This window comes from Falco punctatus, assembly GCF_963210335.1.
Source record: "Falco punctatus genome assembly, chromosome: 14".
In the NCBI taxonomy this organism is placed as follows: domain Eukaryota; kingdom Metazoa; phylum Chordata; class Aves; order Falconiformes; family Falconidae; genus Falco; species Falco punctatus.
In genome coordinates this window covers 12,383,131-12,403,945 of record NC_137594.1, presented here as the reverse complement: position 1 = coordinate 12,403,945, position 20,815 = coordinate 12,383,131, and the positions used below count along the sequence as shown (strand labels likewise).

Here is a 20,815-nt window from a genome sequence, read left to right as displayed (position 1 = left end):
CCAGTGCAATACATATAAATTAGTTTAGGTTAATATAAACGAGAGATACATGAGTAATTTGCCACGCTGATACAATCTGGCAATTAAAACAGTATTAATATGATCGTCTGGGGAGTTTGCAGGGCTTTCACTGGATTTACTGAAAAGTGATCTCATTGAAAGGCTGCAGCTATTACTCCAAATAAAGTCCTAAGAGTTTATAGCCAGGTCAAAGGGTCAGGCAGTGAACAACATGACACGAGTGACTACTATCATGGTTATGCATAAAACACAAATTTCCAAAAGTTTCTGCACACTACAACACCACAAATAACTTCTAATATATCTAGGTGACAAAGAAAAGCCTTTCTGCCTTGCTGGTGGATTCTTTGAATAAAGCAAAGTCAGTGCTACACACAGCAAATTTCTACAGCTAATTCAGGAGAGTCCAAGATAGCTCTTACAGGCTTCCTCCTCCATCTTTAGTGTCCTAGGTATATCACCCCACGCTCTCACAGCTGCCACATTAGACTGTGCCTTCCCCTCTGTTCGGTAAAGGGTACCTCAACCTGACTGCATTAGAACTGATACCGTATTTCTTAAGTCTCTGTATGTTTTGTCTGCATATGGTGAATATGGTTTTTTGCAAAAGGCACACGTTGATTGTATGGTCTCAGTAGCGAAGGCTGAGCTGTGTAATCACTGGGTAGGAGTGCTCCCTGACTCTGGAATGTAAATTGCAGCTTAGAACATTCCAAAACCTGATTTACCCTCAGAAAAACATGTCCCTGGCTTCTCACCAGTTGGTTAAACATCTTGTCTCCAGTAGCTCTTAAGTTGCTATTAGAATTCCTAAATAGAAGTGGGTTCATACCACAAACTTTCTCACAGTTATATTAATCAGAAAGTTTGGTTTGCTGCATTGTAAAGATTAATAACAGGCTAGGAATCTGGAATGCATGCGCTCAGAAAAAGAGGCATATAGTATAGATGCAGATGTTTAGTTGAAATTTAATATTAGGAGAGAGAAAATTCAGTGATCTGGTGCACTGGACGTGGCATTATCTCTGAGAAAGCATCAAATGCTTAAGAATTTGCATCCAAAGAAGATCAGTATGTTGTGCCTGAAGTAATGAATCTTATCTCTGTGTCACATCTCTCTTTGTTTTAGGCTTTATGCATCTTCACAGATAAACCAGCCAGGTGACCCAAACAATGACCACAATGAAAACAGGCACAGAATGGCAGAGCTTGAGTTGTTCCAGATTTTGTCCCATGATACCAAAAGGTAAGAGGGACCAGAATTTGAACACCCTGGCCACAGACACACAATAGTATATATGATATACAAGTGCATTATGCCATATGTATGGTATATACCATGTATATATGCACATTATGTGCTGTATTTCAGTTATGTTTCTGTCCTTCCACTTGCTTAGTCAATTCTGTACTTCTCCCCTTCCCCCATCTTAAAAAAAATATATGAATATATGAAATTCCATCTTTAGCCTTCTCTTCGACCACTAGGAAATGGTCTCAGTTTGGGAAATTAATTTCCTGCTGGGACAGCTGTTGATGCACTGTTACATACTGAAGATAAGAATCTGCTTTGACTTAGGACAGGTGCTGCTCTCTGGAATGAGAATGAGGGTTTTTTGGTGATTTTACAGACCTTGGGGCTGTAGGATGGTAACAAGTGCCTGCCTCAAAGACAGCTTTTGTCCTGGAGAGACAGAGGCTTATCAGTAAAAAAGCACATTAGAATGATACTGTATGAAGGGAGAAGTATGCATCAACTCCTGCTGTTTCTCAGGGTAGGTTCTTGAATTCTGAACCTGCCACATAGTTATATGTTTCTCTGCCTATTGGAGGCTCTGAATATTAAACTTCTGTTCTGAGCAGAAACACAAAGATTTAGTCAGTAACCCTGGCAACCTGTAGCTTTGTGGTCAATGAATTCACATGCAGCAGTTAGTCAAGTTAGTATCATTCTTTATTTCTGAAGATTGCAGTTCTTAATGAGTAAATGTCTGGCTACTGTAGGGAAGTTTTAGGTGAGGAGAGAGGAAAAGTGATCATAGGTTGATCCCCCCCCCGCTTTCAAGTATGCATTTGGGGAAAAAAAAAAAAGAAAAGAGATTGAGAATGGCAAAACCAGGGCATGGGGACACAGTAGCAATAATGATGTGAATCTGCTTTCAGTCTGTTGTAAGTTTACAAGATGCAGGAGATTTTCAAGTTAAAAAAGTTTGAGAGTAAAGAACAGGAAGGTGCTCTCATGAACAAAAGTTCTTCTGCATTTTATGACAGATGAATTGAAAAGTGACCAGACAGGAACTGCAAGTAAGAAGTGCCAGTAGAAGATTTCCTTACCAAGAAATTTACTGAGCAATCGCAAAATGGTATAAAAACGGTACATAAACTCAGTTATAAGGGCTTTGGATGGCCATGATATGGTTGGCTATAGATACAGTTTTTCACTGCTTCTTTAAGTGAAGTGTGGGACATCTGTTAACTGCAGCTTTATCTTCAGTGAAAAGAAGAAAGCTAATATGCTTTGCCTATTCTACTGTGAGATGACGGTGTAAACAAGACATTGCAGTTTCAGTGGGAATTAAGAATGTAAGGCCAAACATGGGCAAAATGATTATCACCACTTTTCCCAGATAATGCCTTGCCTTTAGCTGAGATCCATAGATAAAAGTGTGCTTAAGGACAATATTTGTTATCTTGTTTGTTTGTTCACTGTTTTTAAAATCAAAAATTAGCACTTTGTAGAGGCTAAAACAACGCCTCAGGGTCTGTACTTCATGTGTCTGTTTTGTCAACTCATACAGTAGCCATGTGTTGGCAGGAAAAATATTTGGGTGAATATTCCCACTGAATGCAAGATAAGGCAGAGATGAAGTCAAGCTGTTTCTCTCTTTCTGGTGTGTTTTGAAAAATAAAAAGATAGTATATTTAATATTGTATTTTTATACCTCCTGTACTTACGTTTTCTGTTTTTCTTTAACATGTTTTTAACATCCCTGTAAATGAATCAAATGTTTGCTTCCTTCTTTTATATATTGGTTATGCTGCTTTCACTCTGAAGTTCCAGTGACTCACATAACTTAAAACGACTCAGCAAAAAGTTACCTATTTCAAGAACTAGTTTTAAAGAATGCAACAAAAGATACAAGAAGATACTTCTATAGTTGACTGTCTTGAGGAACTAATTCAGAAACAGAGGTTGAAAATGTTTTGGAAGACTAAAGCCTGAAGTCCATCTATGGCTTAAGGACTCGATATGTACTGGCAAGTACGTGAGTTTTCATTAAAAAATGTTGATTTTTTTTTTCACCAGACAAATAACTAAAAAAAATATTTTAAACAAAAGTTCTCCAGACCTACTAATATTTTAGTTTCATTACAATTATCAAAAGATAATGGAATTTTTGTCTTATTTAACAGCTACAAATAGCAATTGTCACCTCGTTTAACAATTGTTTACAAGAGATAGTTTACTGTGGAGAAGGAAATACCACTGGGATGCAAAAGTAACTCTAATCTGATAAAAGCCTTAGAGGGGAAAAACTTCAATATTTGATTACCTCAGCTCTTTGAACCTAACAGACAAGACACTCAAAAGATTTTCTGTTAACATTGTGCAAAAAAGGTTTGTTTAAGCCTGCTTGTTAAGTCAAAGTCACACAGAATTGACTATTCAAGAACAATTATTTCCTAAGCAAAGAGAAACAGCAACTATGTTAACAACTCATTTCGCCACTATATGCTCTAGCTAATGCTTACTAATTAGTAATGATGAGAAAAGAAGTAGATAAATGTCTGTGGCTTCTACTATATTGTTTTTAAGCGAATGAGAGACCAAAATTAAACAGAGTACTCCCTATTTGCATGGAATCGTATAAATATTTCCTATGGAAACCTGAAACCACATGAAACTCCGGTAGTTTCACTTTGAGAAACCACTTCTGTGTATACAAACACAAATAACTGGATTAGACAATACGCTACTAAACTTGCAGAAGTCTTATCTGTTAAGGGCAGGAATGTCTCAAGACTGTGTTTTCATTTATTTTCAAGGATTTCAAGGAACTGGTGATACTTGCTTACAAAAGTTGTAGATTGATAAAATTGATCTTCAGTGCAAAATGAACTGTTTTTTTTGTTCGGGTCTGCAGTGATTTGGATTTTTATTTAAGATTTATAATACATTGTGCTTGTACCAAGTCTGAGTATTAAGGTGACACGTAAGCTTGAGAAAGCAAATTAGTCAACACCCACAAAGGATTTTCTAATATATAACACTGGCAATTAAAATCCTGATTTTGAACACTGGGTCTTACAGGTGAATCCTTATTCTTACATGGCCTTTGTATAAAATATATGCAGTAAAAGTTTCTGTAATGACATAAGACTCCCTAAAGAGGTGCAGAGATACCTGAAAGCGTAAAAGGTATAAAGCTCTTCTAGCAAAGGTTTGCAAGCAGACATCTGCACCGCCTCCTGCACACGTCCTTGTTGAACAGCTCACAGAACAACGTGGTTTACCAAATTTCGCCATGTGTCCGCTAAAAACTGGAATTCAATTAAATCCACGCCACCCTTGGTCGTATTGATTCAGGGTGGTGTTCGCTTTGCACCTTGATTTAGATAAAACGTCTGCCTCACAGCGTTTCTGCTGGCCTGGCCCTGGCCCTGAGGTGCCTGGTGAGCGGGCCCGGCCGGTGCGTTGCGCGTCCTGAGGCAGCCGAGCGGGTGGCCATCATTTTTTAATTACCTTGCCATTTTCTAGCGTTATTATTTTTTAAAGACACCGAACAACGTTTCGGACCATTGATACGGAGCAGCACGCGACAGCATTTTCCATAATTCTTCAGAGTTCTGCGGACCGAAAGGGCCGGCCGGAGCCACCGAGCGTGCCGGGGTTTGTGACCTCTTAAACCGACGCCGGCCGCGCTGGAGGGGCAGAGACAGGCACCGGCTCCGCTCTCGGCCGTGCCTGCCCCGTTGTACCGAAGCTGCTCGCAGAAGATGTGCCGGGGACCGAGAGGGGTCCTCGCTGCCACAGCGGAGGCGGCTGAGGCGAGCGGCGGAGGGACGCCCCCGTTCCCGCGCCCGCGCTCGGGGGCCAGGCCCGCCGCTGCGCCCCGCCTCCCGCACGTGACGCAGCGCTGCCGTGCGTGAGCCGCCGTCGCGGCAAGATGGCGGCGGCGGCGGAGTCCGGTGACAGCGAGGAGGAGGATCTGGCGAGCTACGGCACCGCGCTGCAGCCCCTGCAGGAGGGTAAGGGGTCTCCGGGGAGCTCGGCTGCTCCCCCTCGGTACTTCCGCCGTGCGGCGCGGGCGGGGAGGCCTGAGGGCACCCGGCGTGAGGCGCTGGGGCGTCCCGGGGCTGCTGTCCGCCTCCTTATGGCCTTGGCTCCGGGAAAGCTGCGGCGTGTGGGCCCGGCGCGACCTGCTTCCCCCTCCTCCTGCTGCCGTGGGGCGTGGGGGTAGCCCTGGCAGCCCTGCCGGAGGGCTGGGGGCGGCGGCCCTGGGCGGGGGGCTGCGGGGTGAGGCGGCCGGTGAGGGGAGGGCAGGCTTCCCGAGGCAAGGAGAGGCCCCCCCAGCACTGCGACTGGGGGCCTGGGGCGCCCCAGGGTTTGTGCTGGCTCTGTTGGGTTGGAGCTGGGGGCCCGTCCTTCTCATCTTCCCCTGAGCCTCAAAAAGAAAAGCAGCATTCAGGTATAACTGCTGAAATGTATGTGGCTATACTGTGTGAACGTCCTACACCTGCCTTCGTGGGACAGACTTGGCATCGTCCAAAGACTGCTGGACAGCTGTGACTCCTGAGTCTGTGCTGCTTAATTCATAGAAATATTACAAAAAAGGTGCAGATGTTCATGTTTAAGTCGATAGCTTTTGTGTTTTGTTTCAGTTTTGGACACTTAGGATGTGGTGTAACTTCTCAACACAATTCGTTAAACGATGCAAACCCCTGACAGGATCGCATACTAAAAGCAACTAAACTGAAAACATCCTTTCACAGGAAAAAAGGTGTTCTCAGAACTTCGTAGTATTTAGGATTTGTGTTTGAACTCTTCATGCTTTTATTTTGGCAGGTTACAACAGCAGTGTAAACAAATACATAAAGTAGGGTGGGAATAAATGTAAACTGCTGATGCTTTCCATTTCAGGGTGGCTGCACTGTTTGATCCAGTTCTTAATTGCAAGGGAGAAATGGCATCTGGAGCAAGTGGGGAGTCTGTTCTTTATGCAGTGTTGTGACTTAGTTTCTGATTTATCTGATTGCAGGCGAACGAATTAAAAAGCCAGTTCCTCTTCAAGAACAGACTGTTAAAGATGCAAAGGGACGGTATCAGCGTTTCCATGGAGCATTTACTGGTGGTTTCTCTGCTGGTTACTTTAACACTGTTGGCACGAAGGAAGGTTGGATACTTTTCTGTCTTCTGGAAAGGGTTAATCGATTACCGTAATTTGGTGTTAGTCGTTAATAGTTAATAGTCGTTAAGCATTTTTTTCCTGCTATTCATTATACTGTAAATAGTTGAAACAGTATTGTTGAAGTTATTTCCCCTTGAGTTTTTGGACTGCAGTTTTACAAATGTTCCCTTGATGTGTGTCTTTAAGGTGTGAAGTTGAAATATTTGACTTGTTTTCCAATATTATGTGGCAGTTTACAGTACCTTACTTAAATATCTACTTTCTTTAAAGGATGGACTCCTTCAGCGTTTGTATCATCAAGGCAGAAGAGAGCAGACAGAACCGTTCTTGGACCAGAAGACTTCATGGATGAAGAGGTAAATCTAGAAGGGAATACAAATATTTTGGAAGTAGTTGCCATGACAGCAGGTTTTTCAGGCAATTAAATCTTGTAAAGAACTTAGCAAAAATGGAAGTAACTTTTAAATTACTTATTGTATACTGTGTTATACTACTAGGAACATCCTATAGGATGTTTTAGATTCACTTAGGAAGCTCCTGTAACTTCAATATTCGCCCTCTCCCCTCCGAACTCAACTCATTCACTTGATCAGAAAATACAAATACTTTTGAAGCAGTTTAGAATATGACCATTCCAGTTTTTGAAAAAGTAACTGTATAAATGGCTTGAAAAATTTAGTCATTGAGGGTCATACCCTGTTTTCTTACCTTTACCATTACAGTAAGCAAGCATTTGAAGGAAACATATTTTTAACCTATATTTTCCATTTTGTCTGTATTTTCCAGGATCTTAGTGAATTTGGGATAGCACCAAAAGATATTACAACCACAGATGATTTTGCATCCAAAGCTAAAGACAGAATAAAAGAGAAAGCTAGACAGATTGCAGGAGTAGTTGCTGCCATTCCAGGAACCACTGCATTTGATGATTTAATAGGACCATCAAAGTAAGTAAATTTAAATAAAACGTAACCAAACAATGCCTTTCGCTTAGAAGTGTTGTGGTTAGAAAAGTAATGTTTGACCACAATAATCCATGAAAGAGACTGGAAAAACTGCAGTGTTAGACTTTCTAACTGGCCTCCACCTGGATTTCTGTTTTGTATCCGCAGACTTGTACCAGGTCAACATTTACAAACTGGGATGTAATGTATATGCAAATGTTGATAACACTCAGATTTTATTTTAAAGTAGGGTATAAAACCATAATTTTGAACCTTATATATGTCTATTATTTGTCAATAAATACTAAAGATGTGGTTTGAGGTAACTTTTTTTTCCTTTTGTTTTCTTCTTAGAATAACAGTTGGGGTTGAACTGTTACGGAAAATGGGCTGGAAAGAAGGACAAGGAATCGGACCGCGTGTGAAAAGAAAGCCGTGCAGGCAGAAACCTGGTAAGTTGAGTGAAGCTCCTGAACTCATTAATAGAAAGTTAGCATTCATACATTTTATTAGAAAGTTAATTTTAAAACCTTCTTTTATTTGGTCTGTTTCTGCAATCTTAGAGTTATATAATAAAGAATTGTAATTTAATATGCTGCTACTGTGTCTTTTACAGACCCTGCGGTGAAAATATATGGTTGTGCGTTACCACCTGGACTGTCTGAGGGTTCTGAGGTATTAAACAGACAAAAGTTTGTTGCCTTGTGTAAGAATGTGTGTTAACACACATTCTTAAAAAACAACTTCTTTGATGTTGTTGAACAGTATTTTAATATGCAGTTCCAAGTTTTGGTAGAAGTATTTATAGTTACTATGTTTATTGTGAAGAAAAATTTTAATGTAACTAAATGTATTCTTTTGCTACCTAAGCAGATGTAGTTCGTACATATTTTCATATATAATTTAACGCAAATTTGCCTAGTCTCACATTAACTAAATACTGTAAAAGCTCAACATAAAAACGTTGTAGTCATATTTGCTGTTATATACTTTTATTTTGTACAAGGATGAAGAGGATGAGTACCAGCCAGAGAATGTGACGTTTGCACCAAAAGATGTAATGCCTGTAGATTTGACACCAAAAGAGAATGTCCATGGACTTGGCTACAAGGGTTTGGACCCCTCACAAGCTTTGTTTGGTGTATCTGGAAGAGAACACCTGAATCTTTTCACAGGTGGTTCCGAAGACACAAGCAATTTACTTGGTGATCTGAGACACAATAAAGGAAGAAAACTAGGTATTACAGGTCAGGTAAGGACGTTTCTAATGCATTTTATTATTAGTGGAATAAAATTAATTTTTTTTTCTTTTGTGGAATCTTAAGTGTGGTTTGAAAAGAGGATTGTTTTGGTTTTTTACTTAAGATGTGGGCAGATCCTTAGAACTATTACATACCTTTGTTTATCAATATTGTTAGAGAACTGTAGAATACCTCTCTCTGGGTGGAGAAAATTCTTGTGTTTCTTTGATTAGAGAAAATTAATATTCAATATATTCTTCGTTTACATTTTTTGGTCAATTTTACTTTTAGTATTGTTGAATCTGTCAGAGGTTTTCCTGTACTCTATGGTATTTGTAGTTCTTATGTAGAAGCACTGTCAATTTATATTTCTGGGAATTATACTGGTTTAATTTTCATGCCAATTTACTGTTTTTTTTCTTTTGAGAACTTAATCTACTCTTAGACAGCAAATGTTACCTTGTGGAATTAGGCTGCTGTCCTCATCCTGTACAGACCAAACTCACTGTCCCTCCCTGTCAAGGGAGTGGAATATATGTGCTTTTGTTTTCAGTGAGGTTTTCTCTTCACACACATCCCCCCCACTAGTTGGTAGCATCTTTTTTTTTTCTTTTTTGGTGAAGCTGTATGTTTTTCCCAGTGTATATATATGTATACTGGACATCTTGTATAGATGGATAGATCCACGTGTAGATGTATTCTAATATGTGACTCAAAAGTATTATTCTTACACTTCGGAATTGTCATTATTTTTATCTGAAATATTTCAGGCGTTTGGTGTAGGAGCTTTGGAGGAGGAGGACGATGATATTTATGCAACTGAAACACTGTCAAAATACGATACAATTCTAAAAGATGAGGAACCTGGAGATGGCTTGTATGGCTGGACAGCGCCTAAGCAGTATAAATCCAAAAAAAGTAAGAACTGTAGTTCTGTCTAAAGAGCTGGTATAATTTATATGGCGGGAAAAAAAATCACATAAGTGTAGTCTCTATTTTCCAAATATTTTAATTTTCAGCAGACTGGTATCTTCTAGCCCTGATACCTGAAGCTTCCATCTGGTCTTCCTTCTGTATTGAAGTGTCCAGACCTGGAAATGATTTCTGAAATATTTTATCTTGATACCAGTTTATTTTTAGTGCAACTTCTAAGTGCATTAATACTGCAGTGATTTCTAGAGCACTGGCTGATGTTAGTTGCACACAGTTCATGTCACTCATGATGTTAGATGTGCACGGTAGCGATACTATTGCCTCACTATTAGCCTTGATCATCCTACAGCGATCTCTCTGGTCATAGTTTTTTAGCTGTATAATACTAATCCAAATTTAGAACCCTTAATTTTAAATGAAAGGCAGTGAAGACAAAGAACCACTATTACGCTCCATGAAATATATTGAAAAATGGAAAATATTCAGAAAAAATGCTTTTTGCCAAACCTACATGTTTTAAATATTGACTAACTGTATGGTCATTTTGTAGAGTCTGAAAGAGAAGTTAAATATATAGGCAAAATCTTGGATGGTTTTTCCCTGGCATCAAAATCATCAACTCCAACCAAGGTAAGCAGATCCTGGTATTTTTGTGTTAAGAGTAACATCATCAAATTGACATGTGAGCTGTATGGACTTTACTGTTGCTCAGTGTGTTTTATGTTCTTAGAAATAAAAGTTTTAGTCAGCAATAAAGACCACTGAATGAGCAAAATTATAGCGTTGGAGGCTATTCAGTACAAACCTAAAATTTGTCAGACTACTGGATGTAGTCTTACTATTTAAACTTTGCCTATGTACTGGCTTTGAACAAATGCCTTCCACACTGTCCACTGTTACTTGGCATAAAGTTGGAGGAAGGGTTTGATTTAACTTTGAAATAATAATAAAAAAAGCATACATCTTTTGCTTCTAGATCTTTCAGATGTAACATTCGGTTTTCTGTAAAAATCAGGCCCAGTGTTTCATTGACTTCATTGTTGTGGTGACAAGTTAGTTTGTTAGCCCTGTTCTCAGATTTGCATAATGTATGATATATATATATGCATAAATTAGAATGGCAAACATAATTGTGTGACATGGTCCTCCTTCTAATGAAGAAAAAGGAAAAGCATTTAAACATTTGTGTGGTATATAAAATTGCATTGTATAGGAGACACAGGGATAACCTTTGAAGTAACAGCTTGAATGAAGAACATGGGGGGGGAAAAGGCTTTGAAAGATGTTAAAATACAGTAAGCACAGAAATACTCAATAGCCCAATTAATTAATCGACTCATGTAACTTCTGCTTAAAAAAAATGTAATTATTAAGCAATACCAAGAGCAGTTTCTCAAATAAATGCATATTAAGCCTCTTGTTAATTTTGCTGCAGCTTGATGTGCATGTTTTCCTATTTTTCATTATCTTTACTTATTAACAGTATAACAGTTTGTTCCCAAAGTTTGTACTATGATGCCACTTATTGGTTGGGTCTAAAAGAATCTCTTTCTACAGCTAAGATATAAATTGAGGAATTTTTAGATTGAGGTGACTTTTTCTGAAGCACATTTGTAATTGTTAAATACAAAGTTGTATCTCTTGGTGGATTTTTTTGTTCTATAACACCACCCCTACCACCACCCCTCAAGATTTATCGACCACCTGACCTGCCACGAAATTACAGACCAATCCATTACTTTCGACCTGTGATAGCAGCTGGAAATGAAAACAGCCGTTTACAGAAGGCATTAGAGGAATCGACTGGAAAACTTGAGAGTAACATGACGCAGCAAGGCAGGCATGCTTTGAATGCATCTCAGAGGAGGGAACAACTAGGAGAGACTAGTCTAAAAGGTATTGATACATGTGACCACACCTTTGCTTGTGTTTCAGGTCCTCTGTTTATGTAACAGTAAAAATTTGGTCTAGCCTTGAACACTTATTTTCTAATATAAACATACTAAATCTAGTTGGCTTAGCTAGAACACCCTTACCATTGTTCAGTTTCATCTCAACAAATGAATTGTTGACATATCTGCCTGTATTTCCATTTACTTAAATCTTTTACAAAGAAAATGTAGGTGTGGGATTGTTCTGTTGTGGTGTTTAGGGGGTTCCCCCCCCCTTTTTTTTAAATTTTTTTGTGGCCTTGTTATGAATTTTGTTATATAGTAGGCTGTGAGGTTGAGGTTTTTTACTGGAAAATGGGGTTTCAGTGAAATACATGCAAATTCACTGAAGGTAATTTGCAAATGTGCTTCACATTTGTATCTACAATAGTAAATTTTACAAAGTAATATGTAAACATGTGGTAAATAGCATAAAAGATGCAGTAGTGGCCAAATTTTTGTCTGCCATCTCTGCCATTTTACTTTTTATTGCTGCTTAAGAGTATTTTCTTTGAATGTGTATGTGTAGTGGTAGGCTTTTTTCCTCTGCTAAAGTGGCAGAAATAGTTTTAGTAATTTTTCATTTCTATGTCTCTTAATGCTTTTTTTGGTTTTAGGTCCAGCTCCTTCCGTTTTGGAATATCTGTCTGAGAAAGATAGAGAAAGACTCAAAGAAGTGAAACGAGCATCTGAACAACAAATGAAAGCAAAAGTAGTGCCTCAGCAGTCACGAAATAGCAGATTCCAGCCAGCCTCCCCAGATGATGCTTCTCGCAAATGGCAAATGTTGTTGGGGGGACAGTTAGCAAATGCTGGTTCTAGTGACTTCAAACCATTTGCAAGAAATCCAGAAAAACAAAAGAGATATGAAAGTTTTGTGAAAAGTCTTAAGCAAGGAGAAAAAGGTAACTGAAGATACTAAGCCTGGCATTTAAATTTTTCTCTGAAACTGTATTTTTTGATTTTTTTTTTCCCTGCCCTTTTTTTCCTGATGTATTTTATGTTCACTGTGAATTCTCTTCCTGAATTCCACAACATTTGTCCCTCTACTTCTTTTAAGGGCCAATGTTAAAATACATTTTTACTGATAACGTAACTTTATTGACTTCAGCAAAACTACTCAGTAATTTAAGTGTTAGCAAGGCTCGATTTTAGGCATGACATTTCATGCTTTTAATTGCCTGGGTTTGCCTTCTTCCATTTGCCAAAGTAGACTTCAGCTTTGGTCAGTATCATGAACTATTCATGGAACAAGTATTTTCATTTAGCTTGTTTCTCTCTGAGGAGTAAACCTGACAGATCCTGTAGAGGCAGAAAGATTATCGGGTCACAGTAGAATGACAGGAAAAATAAAAAGAAAACCCATATCCTGCACTTCCAGAGGAGGTAAGGGTCCTAAAGTGAAGTAGTTCACGCTTGTCAAAGCTTGTATTAAGTGTCCCTTGGATGCTCAAACTGCCACTTTCACTTATGTTCTTCTCAGAAGAATTTATGGCTGTAAAATCACAGCATACACGCAGAGCTCTTACTCAAAACCAAAAAAACCCAGCTCCCTTCATCTCTTGTCATTCTGTTTCAGTCTCTTTCCTTTTTGTTTAGTTTTTTGCTATTAAGTGACAACGCAGTGCATCTTGCGTTAAAACACGTACTTATGATGCCTTGTGGTGAGTTTCCCAATGCTATGATACTAGTGTAAGGCATAAAATGCTGAAATTTGGGCTAGGGAGATCATCAGCAGCAGGTGAATCCCAGATTGCCTTAAAATTTAAAAAATTAAGTTTTTTTTGTTTTAAATTGTAAAATACAAAGGGGCTATTAGGGAAAGGGCACCAGCAAATTCTTTTTGCAGAGGAAAAGGGTATAGTTTCAGGTAGAAAACCTGGCTTTGTTATTTTCAGTTTTCTTTTTTAATAATCCTTTTCACTGTATGGAAAGAGATTTCCTGGTCAATAGCCTTTTCTGGTTATTGCATTTTGAGACAGACTACTTGAGCTTTGAACCCATAGTTCCTCTGTTCAGGACTGGGATTTTCCTTGTGTAAATGTGAGTATCCTCTTATGACTGTAAGTGCCTCATTAGTCATAATGATGAAAATGCAGAAGTATTTTAATAACTTGAATGATTAAGATTCTGTTTGTATGAGTCTTTGCTTGGCTGGTGTTATTTCTTGTTCCTTCTGGGACCAAATGTAACCCCCTTGCTTCAAACAGGATCTGTGTTCTTCACAAAAACCTGTGTCCAAATTCTGTATTTCAGTGGACACTTTATATACCAGAAAGGCCCTTGAAGTTACCAAAGCCTGGCAAGGCTTACTCACTGGTTAACCTTTTTGTTCTTTGTTTGGTTATTTGATAAAGCTTTGGATTACACTTGTTGTTTTAAACACCTATTAAATACATACGGTGTTTTGAACCTCTCTTAGAGGGCGATGAGTAAGGAGTCAGCATTACAAGTAAAATTATTTAAAATTTTTATTTTGCATTTGGCAAATGCTGTTGTTCTTGCTGTCTTGAAGAAGTACCTCCCCTTATCGGGGAATAACACAGTTGAGGTTAATACTATCCTTAAACTAAATACTTGGAAGGATGTTTGCTTATTAGTCTTTTTGTTTGAAAAGCATCGGACCGAAGTAAGCCGTAATCTCTGCTAAGCATTTCTCTCCTTATCTTATAGTAGATACATTGGAGCATTATTTAGACCCGAACATGACAGAATGGGAGCGAGGAAGAGAACAAGAGGAGTTCTTCCGTGCAGCAATGTTCTACAAATCCTCAAATTCAACACTGTCATCCAGGTTTACCCGGGCTAAATATGAAGATGATGTTGACAAAGTTGAAGTTCCTCGGGACCAAGAGGTGTGTGCTTGTTGCTTAACCCTGATTTTCAAAATTCTTTCTTTAAAACTCTTTTGTAGAAATGAAGTCAGTGTTTTGTTGTCCTTTTGTTTAGTAAACTTTTGAATCAAAACACTTGCTGCATACAAAGCAGTGGTTTGCTAAACTACAAATACTTATGTTCCTGTCCTGTTCTTAAGTCTTATAACAGTAATAGTCAATTCAGTAAGTTGTTACTTATTTAGCAGCTATAAATGTTTGACTTTTTCAGAATGATATTGATGATAAGGAAACTGCTGTGAAGATGAAGATGTTTGGCAAACTCACAAGAGACAAGTTTGAATGGCATCCTGAAAAGCTGTTGTGTAAAAGATTTAATGTTCCTGATCCATATCCTGAGTAAGATGATTGATACTGATATTTTTAATGCTTTTTGAAAATTTAGAGTCTGTCATTTGCTTGTGGAAAATCTGACTTGATGTTTTCTTCTTGTGTCATAATAGAGGTAATATAAACTGCCTAATTTTTTATTTGCCTCATTAAACATGGTGACCTCTCACAAAATATTATTCATTTTAAGGACTGCTGTAGGTGTTTCAGCTTGTTGTAGATAATTTGAAGCCTTTTCTGTGTTGAGAACAATAATCAACAAATTCTTTTATTTCCCTCTAGTTCTTCCATTGTTGGGTTACCAAAAGTGAAACGAGACAAGTATTCTGTGTTTAATTTCTTAACTGTGCCTGAGCCCACCACATCTGTAACTCAAGCAACAAATGAAAAAATCCAACAGAATAACAGTCTCAACAGTAAGTTTGTTGTTACTTTATTCATTTAGCTAGAAATGAGATAATAGTACAGGAAAAGCATATCTTTGTTATGGAGAATTTATCCACCTGATGTATTATTTTTTTTATTAAAAAACCCCAAATAAATCAAAAATACATTCAGTGGCATAAAAACTGAAGTCCGTGATGATAATTTCTTCTACCTAGAAGACCTTTATAAGTCAGATATTCATTAGAAAGATTTTAAAAATGTCTAACTATACTGAAGAAGCAGAGTAATTTCAAATCAAGTAGGCCGTGAAATGCAGGATAGTTTGGCATGCAACTGATTTGAATGTTTGGGATGTTCTTAGAACCAAAGAAGCCTTCAAGATGGGATGTGTCAGATAAAGAGAAGGAGAAAAAAGATTCTATCAGCGAGTTCATTAGTCTTGCTAGATCAAAAGCTGATGTTCAGCAGCAGCCACCAGTGCCAGCAACGGAAGAATGTGGAACTGGGCCGAGTGAAACTCTTCCCGCTGAGGTGAGTTTATGACGGTGTTTGAACTTAAAGGGGAATATCTGTAAGCCTTCGCAACCCTGAAATAAGGCTGGGTAATACATGAATTGATTTAATACAGATCAGTTTGCAGCAGAAGAGCCAACTTGGGATAAACGAAGATGTGAGATTGTGCTTTGAAGAATTTTGAGGTTATAACTCAGAGATGTAAAATATCTGCAGCATGCAAGTACAGCAAGTATGGCTATACTTGAAGTAGCAGCTTAAGGGAAGAAAAAATGTAGCTTGGCAGTCTGGGAGTTAAATTCAGTCCCTTATATCCACTTTGCTCGCAGGTGCAAGAATTTTTTTTTTTTTTCTGCGTAGAATGGAGAAAGGTGCATACTTTGGGGAGAAAGGTGATGGTCCTTTTTGTTTCGAATTTAGTAGTGTATAATTGAAGTTTGAATTAATGAATTACAATTTATAGTACCTGGGGATCTATTTTTGGCTGTCTATGTGGCACAAACTGCGCTACCCTTTACAGGATATTGACTTAAGTTTAGCAGTATTTCAGAGTTTTACTGTTTTGGATTAGGGGTTCCTGAGATTGTGTATTTCATGGCTATTGTGATATTTAAGTGTTCTGTAAATACATGTCAGCATGTTTGAAGTTATTACTTATCAGAGAGAGATTGTTAGTTTCTGTAGTGTTTAAATACAGTTTGTTACGATGCTGTTTTGCAGGTAGCTGATGAAGATAAGGATCAGGAAGAAGAAAGCAGACCATCCATGGATTTATTTAAGGCCATTTTTGTGAGTTCCTCAGATGAAAAATCATCTTCCTCTGAAGAAGAGAGTGATGAAGAACAGCAACCAACTACTTCAGTAATAGATTCAGAAACCAGCAAGCAAGATGATTTACCGGACAGTTCTTCATCTAATGTGCAGGGTAAGTACTTCATGGATGTTCATTTTTATGAATACCTCTTAAAAACATCATTAATGAAACAAATACCCTGGGACTTCTAGGACAGTGGTATGCTCTTGTGCAGATCATCTGGCGCTGGTGGAGCTGGGCATGTGGAATAATACATGAATGAGTCTTTGCATGTTGCAGTATTATTTATGTTGCCATGTGTCTTGCGCAGAGTTTAAAAGCAAACTGCCCTGTGGAATGTTTGTCAAACAGTGAGGAACAAAACATCTAATGTTAGAGCATACATCAGTGAGAAATACAGGAAAATGTTTATATCTACGTTAAATTGTAAGATAGATAAATTATGACGGTCTTGTGATGGGTATTTGGGTATTTGACAAATTCAGAAATAAATATTTTGCATTTCTTTAATAATTCAATTTACTCTCGAAATACTGACATTCCAGAAAAATACAATATTGAAATAATTTTGAGACATCAAAAAGTGCATTTTATTTGTATTCTAGTAATAAAAGATGCCAGAATACTCCACAAGAAAGGGAGAAGACCAATCTTTTATTCTACTTCCTAGTAAAATTTAATAAGTGAGCTGTAAAAAAGTTCCCATATTTTCAGGATGCAATTAATTTAAAAAATGTTACAATATACTTAGCTTACAACGGAAATACTTTGTTCACTTACTGTCACAGTTGGTTCTGTTAACATCTAACTTTTAGTGTTTATTAACTTCCTACATCTTGTGGAGTATTTTATTAATTTTAAGTAATAGAAAAGTAGCACTGTGTCACTAAATTAATGGAAACACGTGTACTGATAGCAATTTAATTAGTAATGGTATAGTGTAAAAGGTCAATTTTGATTAAAAAGGAAAAAAACAACCCTCAAACAGTATGTTGACATGTTTCAGAATGTCAAGTATCCAGTTGGCCAAAGCAGTCCACAGAGATATGGGATGCTGATCAATTTGCTTTGTTAGAGGTTTCCAGAAAGCCTCCTTTAACTTTTTCAGACTTTCTTGGAAAAAGTGTTACCTAATTTTCCTTTCAAGTAAAGGGAGTTTTTTGTGGTTTCTTTTCATAGAGAATGTGACTGCTACAACCGACCCTGGTATTTCTTTGTTGCCTGCTTCAAAGCAGGAACTGGATACAACAGAGGAATTTGGACCAAAGTTGCCTCCAGCTTTTTGTTCTGGTAGGTTCTGTAGACTTCTAGTGTTTAAATTCTGTACATTGAAGTTGTATGTAAGACATACTATATTTATCTTTAAAAAATGTTTGTGAATAGGCACTTCAGCTCTTAAATGCCTGCATTATGTCAAACTGGCATCAACAAATGCTTTATTACCATGCTATGAGTCACTACCAGGAACCTCTTTGCCTGTATACAGATTTTGTTGTAGCTCTATAGAGGCAATAATAAAAACAATTTAGTGAAAATACAGGACTAGCCTTGTAGTTTCATGTAATAACGGATTGCAAAGGCCTTTAATTACAGTAGGAAGATTGCAGTTAGGAGTTCTGGACATTTCATTTCCATTTGAAAGCTTAGTTGTTGTTTGGGGTTTTTTAACTATCCTATTAGATTAGAAATAATGCAGAATTTAATAACAAAATTACCTTTTTTTGTCATTTTTTTTTGATTCCACGTTTGCTTTGTGCTTTAGGCCCTAATTGGCAACAAGAACCTGTGGTGCCAGCAAGTTTTCCTGGGCCTAGTAGAAAAGAAAAACATAGGAAGAACAGAGAGAAACACAAGACTAAGAGAGAACATAAACACAAAAAAGAAAAGGTATTTAATAAGCAGTTTATTGATTCTTTGATCTGCCAGTCAAAATTTTTTACTATTTATGCTAGGTTGTAGAAAATAGATATATTGGGACTAGGAGGACTTAAGCAACTGCGTTTATCAGGTGTCTTGAAACCTGAACTTCAGAACAGTAAGTTATCCATCTAGGGTGCTGCTTTTTCCATATATACAATGTGACTACAGATACAATATCATAGGTAGTTTAATGTTGTATACTGAAGATGTCGGGCATGTTCTGGGAACTGCATATAATTCATGGCTCGTATACTACTACTAATAATAATGAAATTTCTGTTTTGGAGGAGTTGAGTGCTTGGGATGAAATGGGTGATTTTGGTATATGTATTTTATTTTTTTTTAGCTCAGTCTGAATAGTGGAAAAAAGTCATTGTTAAGTGTTCTGTTTCAGTTGACCTTGGAGTCTATGTTGAAATCAACTTTTTGCTGTTCTTGCATTTCAGAAAAATCCATCTTTCACAATGAAATATGGGATTAATTCTCTTCTTTTTACAGAAAAAGAAACATAAGAAACAGAAAAACAAAGGCAAACACAAGAATAAAAAATCAGAAAAAGACAGCAGCTCAGACACTTCAGATAGCAGTGACAGCCTTAGTGATATAGATACCACAGGCTTGTCACCCAAGGAACTTCTAAGAAGGTAAACAGGAAGTTTACTTAAACACTTAGAAATTTTGCAGCGAATAATCAAAACCTCAATTTATGACTTGTGATTCAAGTGAACCTATTGGCAGCAAGTACGGTTCAGCTGGTCTCTTTATGAATACAAAACACTGCTCAGTTTTTTTGAATAAAGTGAGGAAAGATTACAAATATTATCATCTTAATCTAGAGGGTAATTAATTTTAGGATAGAAGCCTCTTAAGGTAAAGGGCACTAAATCCACAACTCTGCTAGTTAGTGGAGGTTATGGTTAAAGGTGAATGGTATTTTTGGAAGGTATTTTGAATGGGAATTAAAAACTGAACAGGTGCAGGTGGTGATTCATATTTCCGTGACTTTGTCTACTTCGCTTTACGTAGAAACACTGGAAGTAACATTGTCTGCTTCAGAATGTTTTGAGTCTGCTTGGGTTTGGTGGTAATCAGTGAAAGATTAAATTCAGATAGATTAATTGTGTGGCATTGATGCTTAAGATAATTCTGTGTTTGAGTAGGGAGCAGTGAAGCAAGCAAAACAATGCATGAGTCATGTACAGGTCTACTAAATTTAGACTGTGCTGTTACATTTTTATAAACTAGAGACTTGAACACAGTGCCAACAGAAATGGTAAAATTGAAAAACAATGATTTGCAGTTTCATTTTGCTCACACACTTGAAGTACAATACAAACAAAAGTAACTGTCTCTAGTTCAGAACATAGTCAACTTTAAGTGCATCCCATGTGGAACAGTCATGGTGCTGGGCTTCTGTTTAGTGTCTCTTGTTAGCTGAAGGAATGGTCTCAAGGTATTTGTTGAAATACCACATGCAGCTGGCCTCCTGGCAAAATGATTGGGGTCAAGGTGTTTAGTGGAATGGATGTGTACCAGTGGAAGGGCTGGCATTTGAAAGGACTCTGCCTTCTGTTCCTTTGGAATTGAGCTTCAGTTACGTATTGGTGTTTTCTTACTAAAGAAACAAACTACTTCTCCTTTGATTTCTAAATAACTAAAATATGTTTTTATGCATTTTGCACAAAACAGTTAGTACAAGCAGTTACTTTGTAAGTCTTTGTATTTGCATGTCTCTTCATACCACTGAGAAAATGCGAGGTTTTTTTTAACTTACATTAACTCGAATCTGTTAAACTAAGGTTAAAGAAACTGCTCAAGTAATTAAATGTTCTTAATGGTTTAATGTTACTGTTCAGTCTGACTGCTTTTTTTTCTTTTTCACTTTCAGATTAAAACAACTTCAGTATTGAAGAGGTTGCTTGCTTTCTTCAGTGCTGTGTGACTTGATCTCAAATTTTTGATCTCCTCTGTGATGGTAGATCAATCATGTATACTTCGAAGCATTGTAGATACTGTATTCATATTGAATTTGTTGGAAAGTAAATATGCATATGCTTATTTTGTGGTGCTTCGTATGCTCAAAGTGTATGGATTATGGAATGCTGAAAAGACCCCTTTCTGGACAGCGTCATCTGAAATACTGCAGGCTCTGTTTTAATTAACATGAAACAAGATATTTTACTAAACTGAAGTATTGCAAAGAATTTTTGTATAGTAAGTAATTGCCTAGGACCTCTAAAATGCTGGAGAGTACATTTCAGTCTGAATTAAATTTGGAAGTTAAAAACTAAAGCAATGTAAAATTTGTATTGAGTACAGGTATTTTAAATAAGTGTAATGCAGGATTTTACATTGCAGTTTTGCAATATTTGCAGTATTTGGCTGTACTTGTGGGAGTAATTTTTACATTTCCTAAATGTATATATTATTTGGAAGATCTAAACCAATAAACTGTCATTTTGACACAAATTATTAAG

The 20,815-nt window shown here is 37.5% G+C and overlaps 1 protein-coding gene across 1 annotated transcript; it reads left to right on the top strand.

The window, feature by feature from the left end:
• Positions 1 to 5,139: 5,139 nt before the first annotated feature.
• Positions 5,140 to 20,807, top strand: GPATCH1 (G-patch domain containing 1). Its single transcript, XM_080365069.1, has 20 exons — positions 5,140 to 5,271; positions 6,282 to 6,416; positions 6,702 to 6,787; positions 7,218 to 7,378; positions 7,730 to 7,827; positions 7,992 to 8,050; positions 8,382 to 8,627; positions 9,387 to 9,534; positions 10,100 to 10,179; positions 11,241 to 11,445; positions 12,098 to 12,385; positions 14,154 to 14,335; positions 14,586 to 14,713; positions 14,987 to 15,120; positions 15,453 to 15,622; positions 16,325 to 16,529; positions 17,598 to 17,708; positions 18,181 to 18,305; positions 18,837 to 18,982; positions 20,227 to 20,807. The coding sequence occupies exons 1-20, from the start codon at positions 5,190 to 5,192 to the stop codon at positions 20,246 to 20,248; spliced, it is 2,811 nt and encodes a 936-aa protein (XP_080221195.1). The 5' UTR covers positions 5,140 to 5,189; the 3' UTR covers positions 20,249 to 20,807.
• Positions 20,808 to 20,815: the final 8 nt, after the last annotated feature.